We start from the raw sequence: 23,450 nt of genomic DNA, 5'->3' as shown, positions 1-23,450 counted from the left end.
TTAGTGAGTCAGAGTTGCACAAAATTAGTCTTACTCTTCCAGAATCATTGGAATTCAATAGCAAGACAAAAATCAGGATGACTGGCAATGGCTCAGATGCAGTGGATGACATGGCATCTTCTTTGTCTAGGCAAGCTCCCATTTTAGCTGCCTTCCTAGCCTTTGGAACACATTAGTTCTTATCCTCCCATTCTGATGGGGGAAGTTTTCCCATGCTTGAGGATGATATTCCCCTAACTCACAGATAGGTTTGAGACTGTCATTTTAAAGGAAACCAAGTTGATGCAGTGCATTTTGTAGTCCATAAGAAAGTACTTGAATAATAAGTTGGGAGAAAGGTGTAGATATAAATTGTGTAAATATTTGTAGAACACTTGACAAAGTCTCTTATGTTCTTTTTATGGCCAGTATGTAGAGAAATGGGGTAGATGATAGTATATTTGGGTAGATTTGGAACTGATTGAATGATTGGATCCAAAAAATAAGTATGAATGGCATCTGGGACAGATGTCTTTGAGTACCTAGGGATCTCTAGTTAGTGAGACTGACCATTTTATGTGAGTAACAATGTACTTAGGAAGACTAATAGAATCTGATCTCTTTTAGCCCTGTTTCTGGCTGTGAGATTTCCAAATCATGCTATTTCCTCTTGGAATTTCCTTCAGTGAGTGCCTGGGGGTATCCTTGCTGGGAATATTCAGTCTCCCCTTTGGCCTTCTCAATCTAGAACATCCTTCCATAAGGCTCACCCACCTCTCCCATTGGTGAATTCTTCCTGGGGTTTTGAGGACAGTCCCAGGCTGACCTCATTGATTCCCCTTCCTGTCCTGTTCCTGACTTCCCAACTTCAAATCTCGTGCCACAAGTAGTACTTTTATCTGTCAATGTCCCCTCTTCCACTTTTTTTGTATATTATCTTTCCTTAGAATGTAAACTCTTGGGGCAGCTGGATAGCTCAGTGGATTGAGAGCCAAGACTAGATCCTAGGTTCAAATCTGGCCTCAGACACTTCCCAGCTGTGTGACCCTGGGCAAGTCACTTGACCCCCATTGCTTAGCCCATACCACTCTTCTTCCTTGGAGCCAATACATAATATTGACTTCAGGACGGAAGGTAGGGGTTAAAAAAAAAAAAAAGAATAGGGTAAGGGCTCTCTTTTTGCTTGTATTTGTATCCCCTACCATTTAGTACAACACCTGGTATATAGTAAGCACTTAATAAATTAAAGAGAGTTTTAGTATTCTGCACTGGGCATGCAGAATATCTCATTGTATTCTTCCCTCTGTCCGCAGCTGGGCAGCACATTTTATAACTATCTGAATGAAATTAGCTAGGTGGTGTAGTGGATGGATCACTGACCTTGGAGTCAGGAAGACTCAACTTCCCAAATTTGTCTGTCCTAAGACACTTAACTAGTACTGTGACTCCGGGTAAGTCATTTAACCCTGTTTGTCTCATTTTCCTCACCTATAAAATGAGCTGAGAAGGAAATGACAGAGTACTCCAGTGTTTTTGCCAAAAATGCCCCAAATAGGAGCCACAAAAAGTTGGCTATGACTGAAAAATGGCTGAACAACAACAATGAATGAAACTAACCATTTGAACTTGTAGAAAAGAAGGCTTAGGAAAATATAATGGTATACCTTCAATCATTTGAAGAGTTTAGAATATAGAAGAATTGTTTTGCTTGGTTCTAGAGGTCAAGAAGTGAGAACTATGGATAGAAATCACAGGAAAAAACTCCCTAACAATTTAGTGCTATTCATAAGGAGTATAATAGTTAGTTAATATGGTGATGGGTTCTGGTAGAAAATACAGCTTGTACCATAATGGAGTACTTTAAAGCCTTTCAGTGGAGATCTTTAACCAGTGGTTGGATGAGTGCTTGTTTGGCATATTGTAGAGAAGATTTTTGTTGAAGTATAAATTGAAATTTGTGGTTTCTCAAGTTGCATCCAATGCTGAGATTCTGGGATTCCTCTAAACTTTTGTTACAATGAGCTTTGTTGTTGTTCAGTTTTGTCTTACTCTTTGTAATCTCATGGACCATAGCACCCAGGCCCTGTTCTCCACCATTTCTTGATATCTGATCTGATGTTCTTAACCCAAGGTACTGCTTAGTCAATATTTATTGAGTGGAATACAGTGATTCCTTCACCTATTGTGGGAGTTAATGTTCCAGACGCCCTTGCAATAAGTGAAAATCCATGAAGTAGTGAGAGAGCAAACAGGCCGATGCTACAGTCACTGAACCAATCAGTGTCCAGGATACAGAATCCAAGGTTGGTGAGGGGGCACCCGTGGATCCCCAGCTGTTGGTTGGTAGTTAGCTCAATCCCTCCCCTCCATGTCATCTGTCTCAAGTCATCTTGGCTTTCCTGAGGCGGGGGTCAGAAGGGGTGGCCTGAGTCCAAAGAGATGGAGCCAGCCAGCCACCCAGCATGAAAGGGGCCATCAGGGCGGCCAAGCTTCTCGGTCTCCTAGCTAGATGGGCACATTAGGGAAGGGTCCCTCTGTCCCTGGGCCCCACTTCTAGGGAGCCCTGCTTAGCATTCCGGGCATCCTCCAAAGTGCCCTGTTGAAGTTGTGCATGTGTCTTGGAGAACACATTGGCTTCTGCTCCTGCCACCCTGCTCTGGCCTGCTTTCTCCTCTTGGTCATTGTGACTCCCTTGTGTGCCAGGCCCTGCTCCCTCTGGCTTCTCTGCTCTAAACACTCCTGCCCATCCACATTCGGCCTAGTCCTTCCCCCTCTTCTCCTTCTGTGGGCAGCGTCCCAGCACAGATGAGCCCCTGCTAGGATCCCTTCACTCTTTTTTTCTTGCCGCAACCTGGCTGTGTCTCCACAGGCCTCATTCCTCCTCATGGCAAAGGCACATTTGAGCCCTATCTTCACCCTCTCCCATTCTGAAGATGGTGGAGATGAAATTCCAGGTGCTAGGGCTACAGGCCTCCTCCAGACAGTGTACTGTCCATTGAGACCCCCTTCCTGTCCCTGAGCTAGTCCCTATGCCAGAGGTTTGGACAGAAAGATATTCTCCCTTAGCCCTCCTGTGCCCCATGGTCCTTTTACTCAGTCCTGCTGTCCAAAGTACCTTGCCTAGACTCAGCTGCTCTTTTGGTTGGGCCTTGGGTAGCGGAGGAGTGCTGTTGGATTTTTCATTTAATAAACTAGTGGTTTCTTACAAAAAAAAAAAAGCCCACGATACAGCGAAAATTCCGGGATAAAGAATTTTATTTATATATATTATACATTTTTTTTAAACCTATGATGCAGTGAAGCCACTATAAGTGAACCATGACATAGCAAGAAATACCTCTATTTCAGAAAGCCAGGAATACCTGTGCATTCTGTCTTTGTTTTTAGTTTGACAAAATGTCATGTCTTTATTCTTTTATTGATTTTTAAAATTTATTTTATTGGATTCTAATTTAATCAATAGGGACTGTGTTTTAATTTAAAACAAATTTTTCTTAGTGCTGAGCACACAGTGTTTTAATAAGTGTTGAATTGCATTGTGCCTTGGTGCTGTAAAACAGCATTAAATTAAAATGCAGCAAACTTAAGCCTGGAAAAGATTTCAGGATTTTTGGTGAATGTTGAAATAAAGTATAGCTCTTTTCATACGTTTTTAACATGTTTAAGAGGAACTAGACATTCTCTGATCCTAAGATCATAGGTTTAGAGTTGGAAGGAACTTTAGAGTTCATGTCTTTTAATCCTTTCATTTTAAAAATGAGGAAACTGAGGCCAGGGAAGTTTGTGATGCACCCATCGTTAAATGAGTAATAAAGTTCAAAGACTGGATTTGAACCTAGGTTCTCTGATTCTAAAACTAGTTTTCTTTATATTGTCCTGTGCTGTCCCAGAAGAGCAAACTGATCAGTGAAGAAAAGTAGGGAGGAAAACTTCAGTATATATAACATGAACAAAATTCTTAAAATTAAAGCTGTTAAAAAATGGAATGGGCTACTCTCAAGTGTTTCACAATGTGTTTTTTTCTTTTGAGAAACCTTTGTTTTATATTCCTTGACTCTTTTTCCTGTATCTCTTCCCTTTCTTCAGCCAAACTCTTTCTATTCTTAATGCCTCTGCTTCTCACATGCTCTTCATCCCTTTGTACTATTTCAGCTGTTCTCTTTAAAGTTAGAGGTGATCTCTTTCCAAAAATCCAGTAAGCTTTTTTAATCCTTCTCCACCTCACCTATCTGCTGCATTTTTCTTCTCTTTGAGAGCAGACGCTATCTTGTAATTTTTTGTTTCTTCAATGCTTAGTACAATGCTAATACATGTAGTAGTTACTTAATCATCAATATCATCCCCTTAATTGTGGATATTTCCCAGGATTCTATCCAGAGTCTTAAGAATTTTTTTTTAATGTTTTGATAATTATTTTAGTATAATTGGTTTACTTTGTAATTCTCTTTATTTTATTTTATAAATTTAAAACATTCTTAGAAGGGGTCTTTACCAGCTTTCAAAAGCTGGACCTCAGTCATTCATGACTGTCCTATCCTCAGCAGATATTACTATCCATTCTATAGTTTTCAATCCAGCTAAACTGGCATTCCCTCTTTTACCAATACATAACACTACATCTCCTTTTATTTCTCTGCCTTTGCCCTTCCTTTTCTACATCCCAGCAATGTAGAAATTCTTATTTCCATCCATTCAAGAGTTCCTCTCTTCCTTTAATATGCAACTGAAGCAGCTAATCTGTATGAAGTCTTAATTAATATTCCTGTTTCCTTAGATTGCCAGAACTCTGTCTTCTAAATTCCTTGTACTTAAGTGCTTTGTATAGATTTGTATTTAACAACTTTATATTTATGCTATATGTGCTTATCTTTCTAGCACATATAACTTCCTCATTGGAACATAGTGTGAATGGGGATAAATGCTTGTTGATTAATTGATTTGATTGTTTGTTGGTGATTATCTTAGAAGTCCTTGTGCAGTTTTAGGCTCTTAAAGCTTAAAGACTTTACCGTGGACCATCTATATATCTGGTCTCACTATCTTAGATTCCAAACCCTTGTTAGAGATATGCAATATAAAGATTTTTCTCTATTTCTGACTTTTAAAAAAATCTTAAGGTAGATTGCTCTTTATTTGTGTAACAAAAAGCTCTGCAACTTTGTCATCAGATGATCTTTTAATTTGGTTGGTTAAGAATTCCTACCCAGGGATGTCACAAAGATATAACATCCACTTCTCTCCTAATTTTTTAATGTTATGATCTTTAATATTCATATTTCATTCCCCTTTTGAATTGATCTTAGAAGGTACTTTAAGATATTGGTTTGTCTAATTTCTGCTGAATTACTTTATTTTTTTGTCATGACACCTGTCCTTTCTTCAGAATTTTCTTGGTGGTCATAGTTGTCAATCTTTTGTCTATTCTCTGTTTTATTTATTTTGCCATGAACTTTTATGCTTAGGTCACTTTTCCATTGGGAACTTACTGCTGCAATGCAGTATGTGGTTTAAGACAATGATCTGAACTTTTTTTTTATTTAATTTTTATTTTTATGACTGCTTTTCAATTTTTCCCAAAAGTTCAGGAATAGGGAATCCTTTCTCTGGAAGTTTGTGTGGTGTAAACTAAGGCATGACCTCTATGGAACTTGGGTCTCTCTCCCAAGGAGGAACAAACATCTTGGGGTACACAGAGACCTCCTGGTACCTAGTACCCTATCCCACTTTCCTAGGAGAAGATAATTGATATAATGCCTTTAATATAAAGATAATTTTTAGTAAGCAAGGGTATACATGTGAATGTGGGCCTAATCAGCCTATTGCCAGGAAGCTCTGTTCAAAAGCCACAAAGAGCAGTTTAAATAATTTTCTAGAGAAAGGAGGTGAGAGAATAAGTTGGAAAGGGCTGATCCAGGGAGGGATCTGAGGTGTTATGGGCAGAGAGTTTCCAGGAATAGGGGTGACAGAAGAATCCTTGGTACATTTACTTGGCATAAGATAGCAAGATAAGAATTGAATATTTTACAGTTATTACTCACTGAGTCTTAGGGCTAAGTCTGGTCTAGAAGTTAAGACCAAAGGTTAACAGAGCTCAGCAGAATAGGAGACTGACTAAAAGTTAACTAAGTATCTCATCCCAGGTTTCCATGGTTATGTCATTGTGATTTATTTGTACTCACTCTCTCAAGGAATATCTGCCTCTCTAAGTCACTCCAGGTCCCAGAAACTGACAGTTTATTAAGTTACTCTTGGTTCTCAGGTAAATAGTGTCAGTATTACATATGTTCATCTTTTGCATGATAGGATTACTCGAGTATATGAAGATAATTTACACAGTAGACTACGATTTTTGTTTGTTTCTTGTTTATCTTCTGTTTCATCCACTGATCTATTTTCTGAATTTTTAATAAGTCATTTTGAGGATTTATAACTCTATAACATAGTTTATTGGGGACAGCTGGGTGGCTCGATCAGTGGATTGAGATCCAGGCCTAGAGACAGGAGGTACTAGGTTCAAATATGGCCTTAGACACTTCCTAGCTGTGTGACCCTGGACAAGTCACTTAACCCCCACCTTGGAACCAATACCAAGTATTGATTCTGAGGTGGAAGGTAAGGATTAAAAGAAAAAAATAACATAGTTTATTAAAGTCCCTAAGTTCTACCCCTCTAGTCCTACTTTCTAATTTCAGATGTTCCTTCAATATCACAGGAATTAGGGATATAGCACAACATCCCCTGCAATTTTGAAAATATATATAACATTTTTTGGCCCTCTGTACCAGAGAAGTTTGAAATTTTTTCTTTTTCTTTTATGGGGATGGAGTTTACAGGACCTTATTGTAAAATTTGGGTTAAGTATTTGCATGTTATATGAAAATATTGTATGAAAAAGAAATTTTAAAATGTGAAAATTTTTAAAATGAAAAATTTGAGAATAATATCAAACATTGCGTGTCTAACAAGACTAAAAATAACATAACAGCACATACATTTTATGCATTTATGAGTTACTAAACTTTTTAAGATATCTACATTTCTAGCCTTTGTCGTCAGCTGGCTTTCCTATTCTTTTTGAAAACTTTAATTTTTTGCTTATTTTAACTTTAAAAAAATTGTATTTATGGCATTAAAAGATAAAATGTTGGTATGTTAATAAGAAACTGACAATTTTGTGACTTTATTTTATATCCTTTTAACTTATTCAATATGTTAATTTTCTTGATTAATTTTATCACTGATTTTTTTCTTGGGATTTCTAAGTAAACAATGAGGGGAGGGGGGCAGCTAGCTGACACAGTGGATAGAGTGGTGGGCCTAGAATCAGAAAGGCTCATCTTCCTGAGTTCAAATACTGTCTCAGGCACTTAGTGTGATCTTAGGTTAGGCTGTTTACCTTAGTTTGCTTAACAGTAAAATGAGCTGGAGAAGGCATTGGCAAATCATTCCAGTATTTTTGCCAAGCAAACTCCAAATGTAGTCAGAAAGAGTAAGAAATGATTGAAAAATGACTGAATAAATAAACCATGTCAATATCTATAAGCAGGAGTATTAAAAAAGTTTTATTCATATCTTTTATTTTTTCAAAAACATTTTTGGATAAACTCCTTTCTGTTCTCATACTTCTCCAGAATTGAAAATTCCTTTATAGCAGTGAAAAGTGGTTAAACAAAATCAGGTTATTCAGTGAACTTGCCTGACAAATATATACCACATTCTGCTTTTGTAATAATCTCTCATGTCTGTCTGGAGCAGGGAGATAGATGTTAGTGTTTGCTCTGTGGGACCATTATTGAATTTTCAGTTACTCAAAATTCATCTTTTATCTATTGAGCTTCATCTACCTTCTTTTAGCCCTTATGTTTATTCTGCTTCTTAAAAATTATTCTGCATCATTTTATTTAAATCTGACCACATTTTTCACCATTCTTTAAATTTGTCATTTCTTACTATGTACAATAATAATCCATTGCATTTGTATACCATAGTTTGTTCAGTCATTCCCTAGTTGATGAACTACCCATGTTTCTAATTTGCTATCACAAAAGTTGCTGCTATAATTTTGTCTCTTTTCTGCTGTTTATCTTTGATTTCTTTCTCTTATTGTCTTAGTGCTATAGCTACCTTTTTATAGAACTGTTAAATAATGAATGTTCTCACATTATTTCTGTGTTTTTTTTTTAACATTATTTTATTTGGTCATTTTCAAACATTATTCATTGGAAACAAAAATCATTTTCTCACTTCTGTGTTTTATTGGTCCATCTTTTCATATTTATTTTCAAATGCTGTGTTTTTGCTTTAGATATACTTATTTTCTTCCCTAAAACTCTTACCTTCTGTCTTAGAATGAATACTATTGGTTCCAGGGTAGAAGAATGGTAAAGACTAGGTGATTGCGGTTAAAATGGCTTACCCAGGGTCATATAGCTAGGAGATAGATATTTGATGGAAGATTCAAATTCAGGACCTCTCATCCCTTGACCTGGCTCTATCCCCTGAGCCACCAAGCTACCATATAGATTTTTAATAGTAAGGGATTACTATGTTTATACTTCTTAAGTCTGTATAAATGATTGCTATATTTTGTGAAAGATTTTTTCTATATTGATAAAATTAGGTTAATTTTTATTTGATTAGGCTATTTTCTCAGTATTGATTCATCTTTGTACCACTGACATAAAATTAGCTTGATCAAAAGGAGTTCCTTTTTTGGATATGTTTACCATGGTTCTTTTGATATAAATTTATTTACTTTTTTTGCATCAAAGTTAATTCTCTTTTCTTCATGTTCCTTTAAAAGTTATTTTTGCTTTTCTTTGGGAATGAGGACTGTTGTATTTGCCTTGAAAGAGTTTTGAGCTAAGTGGCTCAGTGGATTGAGACCAGAGATAGGAGGTTCTGGGTTCAGATATGGCCTTCCTGGCTGTCACTTAACCACCATCGCCTAACCCTTACTGCTCTTCTGCTTTAGAACCAATACACAGTATTGATTCTAAGACAGAAGGTAAGGGTTTAAAAAAAAGTTTTGAGGCATGCCTTCTCAATTATTGAGAATAATTTGTGTGGTGTTTTTGTTTGTGTTTGTTAGAATTCACATGTAAATATGACTAAATCTAGAGACCTCTACCCCTTTTGATTTATAGTTTGACAGTTTTCCTTTCTGAGATTAGGTTTCATTTCTCTACTGTGTTTTTATTTTTATTTTATTTTATTTTTACTTGAATTAATTTATTTAGTCAATTTAGAACATTATTCCTTGGTTACAATAATCACATTATTTCTCTCCCTCCCCTCCACCCACCCTTCCCACAGCAGACACAATTTCATTGGGTATTACTTGTGTCCTTGATCAGAACCTATTTCCATGTTGTTGATGTTTTGCACTAGGATGCTCATTTAGAGCCTATATCCCTGGCCATTTCCCCTTGACCCATGTATTCAAGCAGTTGTTTTTCTTTTGTGTTTCTACTCCCACAGTTTTTCCTCTGGAGGTGGCTAGTGGTTTTTTTCCTAGATTCCTCCAAGTTGTTCAGGATCACTGTATTGCCACTAATGGAGAAGTCCGTGACATTCGATTGTACCACAGTGTATCAGTCTCTGTGTACAATGTTCTCCTGGTTCTGCTCCTCTCACTCTGCATCAATTCCTGGAGGTTGTTCCAGTCCCCGTGGAATTCCTCCACTTTATTATTCCTTTGAGCACAATAGTATTCCATCACCAGAGTATACCACAATTTGTTCAGCCATTCTCCAATTGAAGGGCATCCCCATATTTTCCAATTTTTTGTCACCACAAAGAGCGCAGCTATGAATATTCTTGCACATGTCTTTTTCCTTATTATCTTTTTGGGATACAAACCCAGCAATGCTATGGCTGGATCAAAGGGCAGACAGTCTTTTAGCAAACCCTTTGGGCATAGTTCCAAATTGCCCACCAGAATGGTTGGATCAATTTACAACTCCATCAGCAATGAATTAATGTTCCAACTTTGCCACATTCCCTTTAGCATTCATTACTTTCCTTTGCTGTCATGTTTATAATTTGTTGCTTTCCTTCTAATTTTGGATGCATTGTTTTGTTTGTACAAAAACTTTTTAATTTGATGTAATTAAAATTATTGATTTTACATTTTGTGATTTTTTTTTCTAGCTCTTGCTTGGTTTTAAAATCTTTCCTTTCTCAAAGATCTGACATGTATACTATTCTGTGTTCACCTAATTTGCTTATAGTTTCTTTCTTTATATTCAGGTCATTCACCCATTCTGAGTTTATCTTGGTGTAGACTGTGAGATGTTGATCCAAACCTAATCTCTCCCATACTGTCTTCCTATTTTCCCCGCAGTTTTTATCAAATAGTGAATTTTTGTCCCAAAAGCTGGGATTCTATTGTGTTTTTCAGTTGGATATTTTGTATTTTTTGGATTAGCTTCTACTTTCCTTTAAATTCTCTATTTTGTTAGTTGTTTTGGTTATTTTAAAAAGAATTCATTTTTTTGGGAAATGGTATTCCTTTTCATTTGATTTCATTTTTCTTTTGAAAAATTAGATTTTTTAAAGAAGTGAGCTCAATTTTGTTTATAATTTTAGGGGAGTTTGGGGTCGTTTTTGTTTCCCATTTCCTCTTTTTTTAAACATTTTGATTGTTTTTTAATTTCTTGATTTGTTGATTTAAAAATTTTCATGCTCGATTGATTAATTTTTTTCTTTTTTAAAAAAATCTGTTTTAGAGATAAAATTTTTCTTCTGAGGACTTTAGCTGCACCCCCAAACTTTGGTATGTTTAATTGTTTTCTAGAGAATTGTTGTTTCTATAATTTTTTCCTTTAACATTCACTGGTTTTCATTTAGATCTGTATCTTTTTGCTTGTGGTTCCTGTATTACTGTTTTTATTGCATTTTGATCTGTAAAAGAATGTATTTCCTATGGCTTCTTTTTAGAATTAAATTATTTTTCCTGTGCCTTAATATTTATATAGTGCTTGCTTTGTATTAGACTACTGTGCTTACATGTATCTCATTTGAACCTCACAGCTTCCTGGGAAGTAGTTGCCATTAATTATGTCTGTTTTACAAAGGAAAAACCTGAGACAAATAGAAGTTAGGTGACTTGTTTCAAGGTCACACAGCTAGTAAGTGTCTTAGGCTACTTTACCTGTCTCTTCCAGCCTATCCTCCTGCCTCCTCTCTCTAGTTAAATAGCTAAGACCTTTGCAGTTATTATCTTATTGATTTTTATAACATCCCTGGGAGATTTGAACTCGGGTTTTTCTGACTGCTGGTCCACCCTATCCACTGTGCCATCCAGCTGCCTATAAAAACAGAAGCTCTTACAATGAAGTATTGTATGTATATTTTATGGCAATTTGGTTAGCTTTTTCTTTATTATTTTAGATGCTATTGTTTACTTCTTTACTCCTTTCCTACCAACTTTTTGAAGCAGTTTGCTTGTGCCTTTCTCTTTTGTAATTATTAAAGAATCATTTTACTCTGTTGTGTCATGATTCCCAATGAAGTCTGAATGAAAAATATTGTGTCATCTCTAAATTTTTGTTTCCTATAGTACTTATTATCCCATAGTTAGCAGATGCTGAATAAATCTTGAGTTGGGTTGAATTGCAGATTTTTGTAAATGTAAAAGGTCATGGTTCTATTATAGATACATTAAATGTCTTAAATATGAGAGAGAGAGCGCTCATATGCTCTTACAATTGTTAATATTTATTCTGTGATATGCAGTAGTAAGATTATTGGCAGGAAAATGAATTAAAAATAGAAGATGACCAGTTGTTACCTTTTAATAAAATTGTACTTAAATATTTTAGGTAACACTATGAAAGTAGAAATTATAACTTAATAATTCTGTTACTCTTGTATTTTAGCACACATTAAATTATCTAAAGACTTACTTTTCAGTCTTACATTAAAAAAATTTGAGTTTTTATTCCTCTGGTTTTAATGTCAGATATTGCCTCAGCCTGTAATTAAGAAGTAAGATTCCACAGTTTTTGTTGATTTCTAATGGAGTATAGCACCAGAAGTTGTGTAGCATAATGGAAAGAGTATATATTTTTGGTTCAGATTTGTCTTCCTTACCTGTCTGAGCCATTTCTAAAATAAGGTAGAATAAAGTTTCTAAAGTTTCTGCTAGCTCTAAATACAATCTTATTTGAGCAAGGACTTTTAAATACTACCTTTGCCTAGCATAGTGCTTTCACATAATATACTTTCAACATTTGTTTGGATTTTAAAACTATTCAGAATTCTCACTAATTTTGTGTGCATATGTGTTGTGTACATATAGAGTGGCTATATGAAGGAAGAAGTGGAAGATTGTGCTGAAGATGAGGCGACTGAGTCGAAAGAAAACCTTGAACTTGGTGAAAGAGTTGGATGCCTTTCCAAAGGTTCCTGTAAGCTACGTAGAGACTTCAGCAAGTGGGGGCACAGGTAGGTTCTACCTTCTCTTGTGGTATAAATGTATAGTCTATTAATAAAAGTCTTGTAAAGCTTTAATAGTTATAATAAATAGTAGAGAAATGCAACATTATGAAAGATAAACTCATTAAGTGTGTTTTGTTTGACCACAGGATCCTTGACATTAATCTGAAACTGTAGAAAGAGAATAGGTTTTTATAGTAACACTTTTTATGTGAGACGTTATAGAGTAGGTATTGGATTTGTTGTTGTTGTTGTTTTTTAACAAACTCAGGTGTTTGAGATTTACATTGGCTCTACTAGCTACCATTTAAAAATCAAGTGTCTTAAACTACAAATATAAAACATAGTAAGTCAGAACAGTGCACCAACTTTTTTTTTTTTGCAATTTGTGTAGAAAATCACTATAGGGAACAGCTGGGTTGCTCAGTGGATGGAGAGCCAGGCCTAGAGATGGGAGGTCCTAGGTTCAAATCTGGCCTCAGACACTTCTGAGCTGTGTGACCCTGGGCAAGTTATTTAACCCCCATTCCCTAGCCCTTACCACTTTTCTGCCTTGGAACCAATACATAGTATTGATTCCAAGATGGAAGGTAAGTGTTAAAAAAGAAAAGGAAAAAATCACTATATATAATATGACACTCAAGAAATATGGAATACTATTTCACCATTTTTAAGATCAAGTGACTGCAAATGTTATTCATTTTCAAATTTCAAATTCATATTCATTTATCAAATTCAGTAATATCTCATTAATTTGAAAAGCAAAGAAATAAAAACAGACTTCAAATTAACTCTGGATTATCTAGAATTTTAAAATTAAAAAGCAGTTGGGCATATTAATAGCTAGGAAATGTCAGTTCCTTTTAATTATATATTTAAAATACGTTCACATGGGTCAGACTGGATTATCAGAATAGACTCTTCACTGTTTCCTTCCTTTTAGGTTGTTCCCTTTAAAAAAAAATGTAATAATCTTCCTAACCCTTTGCTTTCATGTTATTCATCTATTTAGATACCTTCAGTGATTCTTCATTGTCTACAAAATAAAGTTCATGACCCCCTATTTCAGTGCTTTAGTGTTGTTGAAGGCTCTCTACAGTTTGGCTTATATCTTATCTTCATTGTTTCCAAATGTAAACTTGGCTAATCTATTTATTGTCAAATACACACCTTTGTCAAGACATGGCCATAATCTCCATTGTCTGAAATACCTTCAAGAATCTTTTTCAGCAGTTTTATTGATTAGCTCAGGTCCTACCTATTTGCTATTTAATCATATACTACCCTTGACATCAATTGTGCCATTTTTATGGATATTTTTTGTGTATTTAAGTTTTTATGTGCTTATGCTTTGTTTCTCTGTGCAGTATTTAGTTCAAATATTGCCTCTCCCATTTTATAAATGAGAAAACTGATACACAGGTAGGCTACATTCAAGGGTCTGTAATGTTTTAAATTATGAGGCTTTGTAGCTTAATAACTTTATTAAATCAGAAGTAGTAGTAGTAAAGAGAGGGAAAGGTAGGAGAGAGGTAGAGAGATACTTAGCTTTCTAATCTGCAGATGCCATTTGGGCCTCTAGCTGAACTCTAACAAGGGTCCCTTCAACTCTTCCATGGGCAAGCCAAAAACCTCAACTTCCTGCTGGGTCTCCCCTTATAAGCTGTTTTTTCCACCCACTCACTCTCAAACATCACATCTCAGGAACCAATCAGAGTTTCTAAATTTGCCTTGGCCACTGAGGGGCCAGTGCTTGTGGAATCCATTTACTGTCTATTTAGTTTCTTTGTTCTTTAATTTCCTTTCTCTGAGGGCTTATCTAAACCTGAATTTACTCCAGGTCACTGAGAGATGACATTAAAAAAAAGATCACATTGGAGAGAGAAATTTGCTTCCAACAGGTCATACCTAAATAATGGAACTTGAGCTGATCTCTAAAAGACATGAGATTTTAGTAACTGTAAAGGATTGCTGAGAGCATTTTAAAAAGTGGGATATGGGAATGTCTTAATACAGGTGTATATTTATTGCTCCAACTCAATAATGTATTTTTTTGAAGACCAAGACATTGTATCTACCCTAGTAGTACCTCAAATAGTGGATATGTTATGTAATGGGATAAATATTAAATGAATGAATTCAGTAGTGAATTAAATATGAACTTGTAATCCTTTTCAAGTATAGAAGTATATATAAATTATATATATAAAGTATATATAAAGTATATAAATTGAATCAAAGATGAGATAACTTATTTATGGTAGTGAAATTTCTCAAACCTTGTGGTATCATACTAAGGATACATATATACTGTAAACCTTAAAATTTCTTAGACTTATAAATGTTGGAAATTTCACCATTGGAAAATTTCATACTTGGAAAATTTCTTACTGATAGTGTATTGGAATGTGAACCCCATTGGCATGGGAGGTTCCTTCTCCTCCCTTCTTAAGATTACTTTAGGACAGAAACCTTTTGCTGAACAATGGAAAGGGCTTTGACCTATGCTTAAGCATAGAACAGGAATTTCTTTGAGTCATGATTGATTTTAGAATTGATACAATAGAGATACTTGGAATGACAGAACCAGGTCTTGGAAAATACAATTTCCACCCCACTCAGTCCTAACAGGATTTAGGAAGGGCTGCAGCATAGATCAAAATTTAATTATTTGAGAATATGACCTCCAACAGACATGTGCAAAGCCACAGACCTCTGGGTGGTCTTGGGTTAAGCGAGAGCCACCATTGGCACAGGGAAATTGATGGACAGTGATTGGTAGATGTGAGAACTGAGGGGAGGGAACTTGGATGGTTTCCTTAAAGAGAGAGGGGTCTGAGGACTGGGGGTGGTTGGAGAGTTTTGGCTCTGAGTGGTTGGAGAGGTGCTCTGGGAAGCTTGCTCTGAAGGAAGCTGAAGGTGGGGGCCTCTGAGACTGTTTCTCCATTTTGGTCACGTGAGTAATAGGGACTGATCGCCTTTCTTTGCCTCAGCTATCTCAAGGGCTTGGGCCCTTTGGCCCAGCCTAAACAGAAGGGGTATTTAAGCCCTATTCCCTTCTCTCCCCTTTCTCTCTCCCTCTCTCTCTCTATCTCTAATTCCTTTCTTCCTCCTGTCTGTAATTAAACTCTATAAAAGGTTGACGGCTGACTTGAGTTTTCATTTAGGAATTACATAGCTGAATTCCTTGGCGATCTTAAATTAATATATATCAGTCTTTTAAAAGTGATTTCCTTGTCACAATACTAAATGTAACCCTCTGCCTCAATTTTCTCATTTGTAAAATGAGAGTGGTAATATTTGAATTTTCTCCTTCAAATAGTTTTTAGAAAAAGCCATATTGCAAAGGATTATATTATTTATAATATTTGTATTATAAATAATACAGGATTGATTATGATATCATAGTAAGTTTTAAATTACAAAACCATTAAGTTAGTGTTGTAAATATGAATCATACAATCAGTTTTATTTTTATTATTGTCACTATGCTAAGAAAGGCAATAATATGTATATTTAGTCAGGCTTTTTATTTTTCCTTTGCATATGGAGTAAGATTTTTAAGTGACTGCCAGATATAGGGCATAGGAAAAAGCCTTGTGGTTATACTTTGGGTCTACTTTGTGCCTTTTCTCCATGCAAATTTTCTGTGAGGCCTAGGAGAATTCAGGCCAAATTATTTAAAACAACAACAAAATCTGCCCTCCTGCTGTACCTCCAAATTAAAAGAAGAAATAAAAAGATTCTAGATATACCTAGTTAGATGTCAAGATTGAAAATAATATAACTCATGACATTTTTGCTGTTAAAAAAATTATAGCCTGTAAACATTTTAACAGTTATATTTATTTTAATAAGATCCCTTAAAATGAAAGTGGTTTATGAACAAAGTCACATTTTAAATTCACTAATATTGAGGTTTTATAATATGGATTTTTAGGAAAACAGGTTTTTTTGGGCAGCTGGGTGGTACCATGCTGGTCCTGGAGTGAGGAAGACCTAATTTCAAATCCAATCTCAGACACTTTTTAACTCTGTGACCCTGGACAAATTACTTAATCATATTTGCCTCAATTTCTTTATCTGTGAAATGGGCTAATGGAGAACATTGGCAAACCAATGAGTCATACCTGACTGAAAAATAAAAACATATTAAAAACCAGAAATGTTCATTTAAAGCTTTAAATTAACAGTTCTATTTTATGTTACTTTTACCTAACTGATTTTCTCCCCTTAATTTCTTAGTTTCTCTAATAGCATTTACTACAATGGCTTTGTTAACCATAATGGAATTTTCAGTATATCGAGATACTTGGATGAAGTATGAATATGAAGTAGACAAGGATTTTTCTAGGTAACATTTTCTTCTTTAAATCTTCTTAGAGTATATTTATACTTGACTAATCTTTCTGTGTGAAATTGCATTGTAACTCAACTATTTGTATAGAAAGTTATAGAATCAATTTTATTTAATGTTCACCTGATGTTTTGCTTGTCTACTCATTCAAATTGCATGTCTTTTTAGATTAATATTATCATAATTAAATCTTTATATAATTGGTCTATATTTGTGATGGTGAACCCTTTAGAGACTGTGTGCTATCCCCTGAGACCATGTTTTGTACCCCCTCCACCCCCACTGCCAGGCATGCCCTGTTCCTCCCTTACCCCATGTAGGGGAGGGAGAAAGCAATTCCAGTGGACTACTAGATTGAAGAGGAGGGTGCAGTGAGGAATGACCTCAGCAAATGTAGAGAAGGGGAGGAGAATGGCCCAAGTGTTCTACTCCACCCCAACTCTGCCCACCTTATCCTCTATGTGCTCCTACTGGGCTGCTAGGCAGAGGGGCACGTGAGGTGTAAAAATTTGTCAGGCACAGTAGAGGGGGGAAGGGAACAGCTCTGTCCAAGTCCCTCTGCCTTTCTAGTAATGGACTTGGAGGGGTGGGGAGGGTAGTGTGCATACCCACAGAGAGCACTTTGTGTGCCATCGGCTTGCCATCACTGGTCTATGTGTAGTCTACCAAGGTATAAATATTTCTTGTTCTCCAGTTTTTTTATATATCTATTTAAAGCCACCCTTCTCCCATTTAATCAGTTTTATTATTCACATAGCCAGAATAATTCATTTCTTAAATATGTCAAAATTCATTTATAGCTCAGTTCTAATTGCAAAAATGCTCAGTGAATCTTATTTTTACAGATCCATTTGTTTCCTTATAAAAATACTTTGATATAGAAAACAGGCCTTTGTTAAGTTTTATAGCACATTTGAGTAGAGATTTCTGTTACTTTGCTTTTTTCAGTTTTTCTAATGCCATTGAATATAGCATGTCAGTAATATTCAATTAATCTTTCACCTACCTTTTCAAATATTTTTAACTGTATTTTCAGATAATTACATGTTTTCTGTCATGGACTAAAAGAATTCAGGTATTCTACACAAGAGAGTATATTTAAACAGTGTGCCTTTTGAAATATAGTTTATGTATTCCTCTAGAAATAGCATTAATTTTTTTTCATTCTGATGCAGCTTAGGTTAGATAGAAGGATTTTTTTCAATTTGGACACTTTATTGTTGTATTAGGTATGATGTTGAACCTATACCAGGTACCAAACTAGAAAGACTTGTAGTATAAATTAGTAGTAATACTGTCCCTCAGATTGGAAAGCTAGCTTAGTCATATGTGGAGAAGTTCATCACCAGATCAACAAAAAGAAGTATTTTTTAAGTAAAACGAGAAATTAAATGGCAAAAATCCAAAATTTTCTTTAGAACTACGTAGTCTTTTCCTGTAGTGACTGGTATTATAATAAAAAAAAAAAAAGGAATATAGGGCAGTGACACTTAACATAATTCTTAGATCATCTACAAATATAAGTTTAACTGTTGGCACTTAATCTGTATCTTTGTCCAGTAATCACTTGGTTCAGGAGTTGAACATCTTTATCAGTAGAGTCACTGTAACTGAAATCAAAAAATAAGAAGTTTCAGCCAAATGGAAGAATACCTCACATTCTCTGCAGGGCAAAGAAAGGAAGTATTCATTTCATTATGCATCCAAAGACAAAAGAAAACATCATTTTATGGCACCAAATTTATCTTTCCTTGTATGATGAGTCATATCTTATGTATCAGATTTTCAAGAAGATAATTGTAGCTTATGTACCAGCATCTCATTTGGTATGAAGGAATAGAGAAAAAACATGAAGAATTCAATTAGATCTTCCAAATTAACTTCATACTTAGTCACTTCTATATGAAAATGGCCACAGGGGACAAGGGGTTAATATTTTATTGGAAAATGTGATTTTAAGATCAAGAAATCAGAGGCCAAAAGTTTGTAGGCTACTTAAAAAAACTCATACCTGTCATGAATATTTTCTTTAAGAAGAGGAAAAAAGTTGACTTTAGGCCTTGTGAAATTAATTTCTGTACCCTAGAACTCCCAATTCCCAGTATCCCATGTTCCTTCTCACATTACATGCAGACATAGGGAGGATATAAGTTTGGTGGAGCCCTGCCTCTTGTTCTCTCTTTTGGTGATAGTGCACTGTTGAGGTGAGGTGAGGTGAGAGGAAGGAGAACTTGCTCATGTGGTTTTATTTTTTTTCTTCTATTTCCTTTTTATTCCTTCTACTTTAAGTGATTATTAATAAACTTCATAAAATATAATTCTTGGAGTGTTGGATAATAGTTTAAATCTTAAAGGCTATATTAAAGCCCATGCCACTCTTCTGTCTTTAGAATTGATACTAAGACAGAAGGTAAGGTTTTTTAAAAAGCTAATTATTTCAACTAGTTTTTTAATTGATTCTCTCAGTATACCATCATATCATCTACAAAGTGTTAGTTTTTGTTCCTCCTTGATTATTCTAATTCCTTCTTTTTCTTCTCTTATTGCTATATCTAGTATTTCTCATACAATATTAAGTAGTCTAATACAATATTAAATAGTGTAAATCTTATACAATATTAAATAGTAGTAATAATGGGCATCTTTGCTTGATTTTTTTTGGGAAGGCTTCCCATTATAGCTTATTTATGATTTTAGATATTTCTTATACTTTTAAGGAAAGCTCTATTTATTCCTGTGTTTTGTAGTGTTTTTCCATAGCATATTTCTATCTATATTGCATCTATGACAGTTCACACTTTCTTATTCTTTTTGTTGTAGTACTGAAATAGCTTCCTTACTCATCTTGTTATTTCAACCTCTTACCTTTCTTACCTATCAGCTTTATAGCTACTCTAAGGGTTAAAATAGGAGTTTTGACAAAATAAGAGAGCAGATTTTACTAAGTTAAATTTTAATGATAATATAGTAGAGTTGTAAATTAATATTATCCCTTTAAGCCAGAGAAAAGAAAACTTCTAGCAGTTTTTAATAATTAACAATTTAGTTGAATTAAAATAGAGATAGTGGGGAAAGCTAGAAAAGAGGAAAGAGAAATTACTAATCTTATACCCTATAAATATACCTAAAATTCCTAATAACTACCTCTATCTTCTGAGGACAGCTTTGTGAATGTTAAAAATTGTAAAATGCCAAACTTTTTAAAGGTTTTAGTCAAACTGTAAAGGATAATTTTTAGTGTTTTGACTTAAAATCTAAAATAAGTGGTCAAATATGAAATATGAAAATACCCAGGTCAGCTGGGATTTATGGAGATTTTAATTAATATAAATAAAGGAATTAAGGGAAGGAGAAAAAGAGAGAGAGAGAGAGAGAGAGAGAGAGAGAGAGAGAGAGAGAGAGAGAGAGAGAGAGAGCCAGCCAGCGCCAGTGCCAGCCTAAGGGAGAATGAGTCAGTCTTTATCACTCACCACAAGATAGTCTCCAAGCAAGCTCCAGTCCTCCACTGAATCTCTTGAACTGAGTTCAGAGTCTAACTCCACACTGAATTCAATTGCGAACTCCATTCAAAATGTCCTCACTTCAACTCTGAACTCCAACTCCTTAAATTCAACTCAAATTCAATAACTCCTCACTTCAACTCCGAACTCCCACTCCTAAATTACCTTTTTGTCCTTCATTTTAAAGAAATTTTCTCTTATGTCACCTACCCTACATTTTCACATCTACCAATCACAGTAGACACTTTTTCCCAGGATTGCCCATTCTTAGTTCTTATCTTCTTTTGTTCTCATCTTCTCTGGTTAGATAAAATCCTCTGAGTACTTCACACCTCTTTTGTTAAGCTTGCCTTTTGTAAGTTGCTTGACCTTTTAGGTACTAATTTAACCTTTATAGGTACTTAGCACCCTTTTGTATTAGATCTACAAAATAGACCACCTAGCTTAAGGTTCTAGCTTTACTATAAGATATGAGTCAGGGACTTTTCATTGTTCAATCAGGAGTTTTCAACTTTATCTTCCCCTAAGGCACTGTCTGAGTAGGGTATTTTAACAATTTAAAAAATTCTAAATTGCAATTTTAAAAGTTCTCAATACATTTCTGATCAGTACCTCCATTGTTAAAAATGGAGAATAGCTTAATCAAATCTTCTAAAGTAGAGTCTGAGTAGTTTTAAAAATTCACAGCTTCTTCTTGCCTGGTAAACACCAGACTTATCTAACCTACATGATCTATAAATGATTCACTAACTACCTAACTCCCTAAAATAATAGCTACCACTCACTCACTTCTTCAGTCAGTTTTCTATAGCAGCCTGAACTGTCAGTAGCTAACTGACAGCAGATCCTTGCTTGTGAGGCAGACTTCCTGCTCTCTAGAGATCCCAGAGGCAAAAAGCTCTTTAAAGGCTAAAGGCAAAAGCCTTCTCAGTAAGCTTAGGCTTGCCTTTTTCTGCCTTTTTATTCTAGCAACTAAACGCCAACCCACACTACCAGCAATCAACACCCCCTACGACCAACGCATGCCCAGCAGCCACCTTCCCCGCAACTACCATCCCTAACTGTCAGCAACTGACCGCGTCAGCAACCGACTCTCCTAACTGTCAGCAACTGACAACCTATAACTAATGCTGGCCCAGCAGGAGGTTTCTACACATCTGTATGGTAAGAGGACCTCCATGTCCCCTATTAAATTAAAGAAATTAAATAAAAGAAAAGAAAAGAAATTAAAGAAATAAAATAAAAAAAATATTGAAATATCTCTTAAAGGCACAGATCTGACCCTGAAACCTTTAGTCATTCCTTATTACCTTAAGTGTAAAGTAAAACATTTTAAGAAAGATATTTAAGATCCTTCATAGTCTATTTTATGTGGAAATAGGAGACTCCATATTCCTTACCTCTTCACTCTCCCAATTATAGTCCAACCCCTAGAGCCAGCACTTGTAGAGATAACCTGTCAAGTGCTTCTCTAAAAATGCTATCACTCTTGCTTTAGTTTCTAAAGACCTAGAAAAGAAAATCCTTACTACTTAAGTCCTTGACACTGTTATCAGATGGTTTAACATCATAAATTAATATTTTCTCATGAGTGGAAATAATATAAAAGATGGCATTACTCACTTGCTTTGCTACTGCATCCTAAGGACCTCAAAGCCTTTTCATCAAACTTTAAAACTATATGTGCTGTTTCCTCCTATTAGAATGTGAACGTATTAAGAGAAGCAACTTTCTTACATTTCTTTAGAGTTCTGGGGAGCAAATCCTAATTACACAACCCCCCTGTGATTCCAATGGAAAATGAGCATGTAGAAATCTCCCAGATTTACAAGCCTAGTTTCCCCATGGAATCAGTACACGTAACCAACTTATATCTAAAGATCTTCAACTAGAGGTATGTACAATATTGCACTTTCTAAGGGAAATTACAATAATTTGGGGATAAGAAGGAAATAAAAGTGAAAGAAAACAAAACTGTTAGGTGCATTGATTAAAAGTCAATTAGGGGGCAGTCCCCTTTGGCATAAGAGTTTACATTCAAAATAAATGCATTCATCCCCCCCACAGTTCAATTTAACTGTATCCCAAACTTCACTGGATCTTTTGGTGCAGTGTGTGCTTTCTGCAGACATCTTCATGGCACCTTCTCCAAACAGTTCAAGTTTCTTATCCTAAAATTACTCTCAAACAAGAAAAATGTTTATAAATCTAGAATTTTATGAGAATTATACAATCCTCACTGAGGAGTGTGTTGCCCAACACATGGATCACCCCGGGATACATGGCTGAGTTATGAGGTATGTGAATCAATTGTTAAAAGGAAGTCAAAAACATTAAAAAAAAAACAAATAGAAGAAAAGAAAAGAAAATCAAAATTAAATATTATATAAAAATTCTGAGTAATCAAGAATAAGCCTATAATAGATCCTAGAATCAGGACCCAATAAAATGATTTATGTCCCACAAGCCTGTAGGACCATTGCAGCAATATGAACTAACCCTATCAGCAGCCAGGACTAGGAAAATTGCCACATTATGAAGGAGAAACAAAAAGGACTAAATTTTTTTTGTGTGTAGCAAATGGGAAATATCATTCCCTGGTCTAATTTTACCTTCACTCTCAGGGATAGAGGAGCCAAAATGGCAGCTAAATTGAGGTACTTTGTCTGAATCTGGCAAGGGGAAATCCTGTGTCAGACGTCAAACAGCTGCTTCCTTGAACAAGCCCTCTGTCTTTGGGTAGATTCTCATCAGTCTCACCACCGGAATTGATTGGTCTCCTTGTCTTTGTGCTTCTTGGCACTGTACAATGGTTCTTTTGTGATCCTTTCATCTGAAATCAGACACAATCATAAATCAAGGTCCCATAATATTTAACAATCAATGGCAGGTTTCCATAGTCTTAAAGCTTTTGGGTATGCTTTAACATTAGGGCTAATGGATATTATAAACTTATATTAGTGCAAAATAAAAAAAACTGTTAATACTAATAGCATGTGCTTCAAGTACAAAAAGGAAAGAAAAAAGAACTCAAATAACTATTCCACATACAAGGAAAAACAATAAAAATTTTAAAATGTATATATAGTTCACAATCAGTGACACACTGTGTTTGTCAAGGAGAGGCAGAATACAAAGGTTTCTCACCCCAAAATGAGATCCATTTCCTTTTT

General features: G+C 35.2%; 1 protein-coding gene across 4 annotated transcripts in view; it reads left to right on the top strand.

Annotated features, from left to right (window-relative positions):
- The window catches only part of ERGIC2 (ERGIC and golgi 2), an 85,165-nt gene that overhangs the window by 4,875 nt on the left and 56,840 nt on the right, over positions 1-23,450 (top strand). The window contains exons 2-4 of one of the 4 annotated variants that reach the window (XM_056797667.1): positions 10,710-10,756; positions 12,284-12,429; positions 16,666-16,774. In XM_056797667.1, coding sequence (XP_056653645.1) covers positions 12,324-12,429; positions 16,666-16,774 — 215 coding nt within the window. In that variant the 5' untranslated portion in view covers positions 10,710-10,756; positions 12,284-12,323. Of the gene's footprint in view, positions 1-10,709; positions 10,757-12,283; positions 12,430-16,665; positions 16,775-21,246; positions 21,442-21,536; positions 22,172-23,450 lie in introns of those variants that run through there. The other 3 variants (XM_056797670.1, XM_001363607.4, XM_056797669.1) reach the window with 3 other exon arrangements.

The sequence above is a fragment of the Monodelphis domestica genome, chromosome 5 (genome assembly GCF_027887165.1).
Source record: "Monodelphis domestica isolate mMonDom1 chromosome 5, mMonDom1.pri, whole genome shotgun sequence".
Taxonomy (NCBI): domain Eukaryota; kingdom Metazoa; phylum Chordata; class Mammalia; order Didelphimorphia; family Didelphidae; genus Monodelphis; species Monodelphis domestica.
The sequence above is the reverse complement of the archived record's forward strand: the minus strand, read 5'-3'. Positions and strand labels throughout refer to the sequence as shown.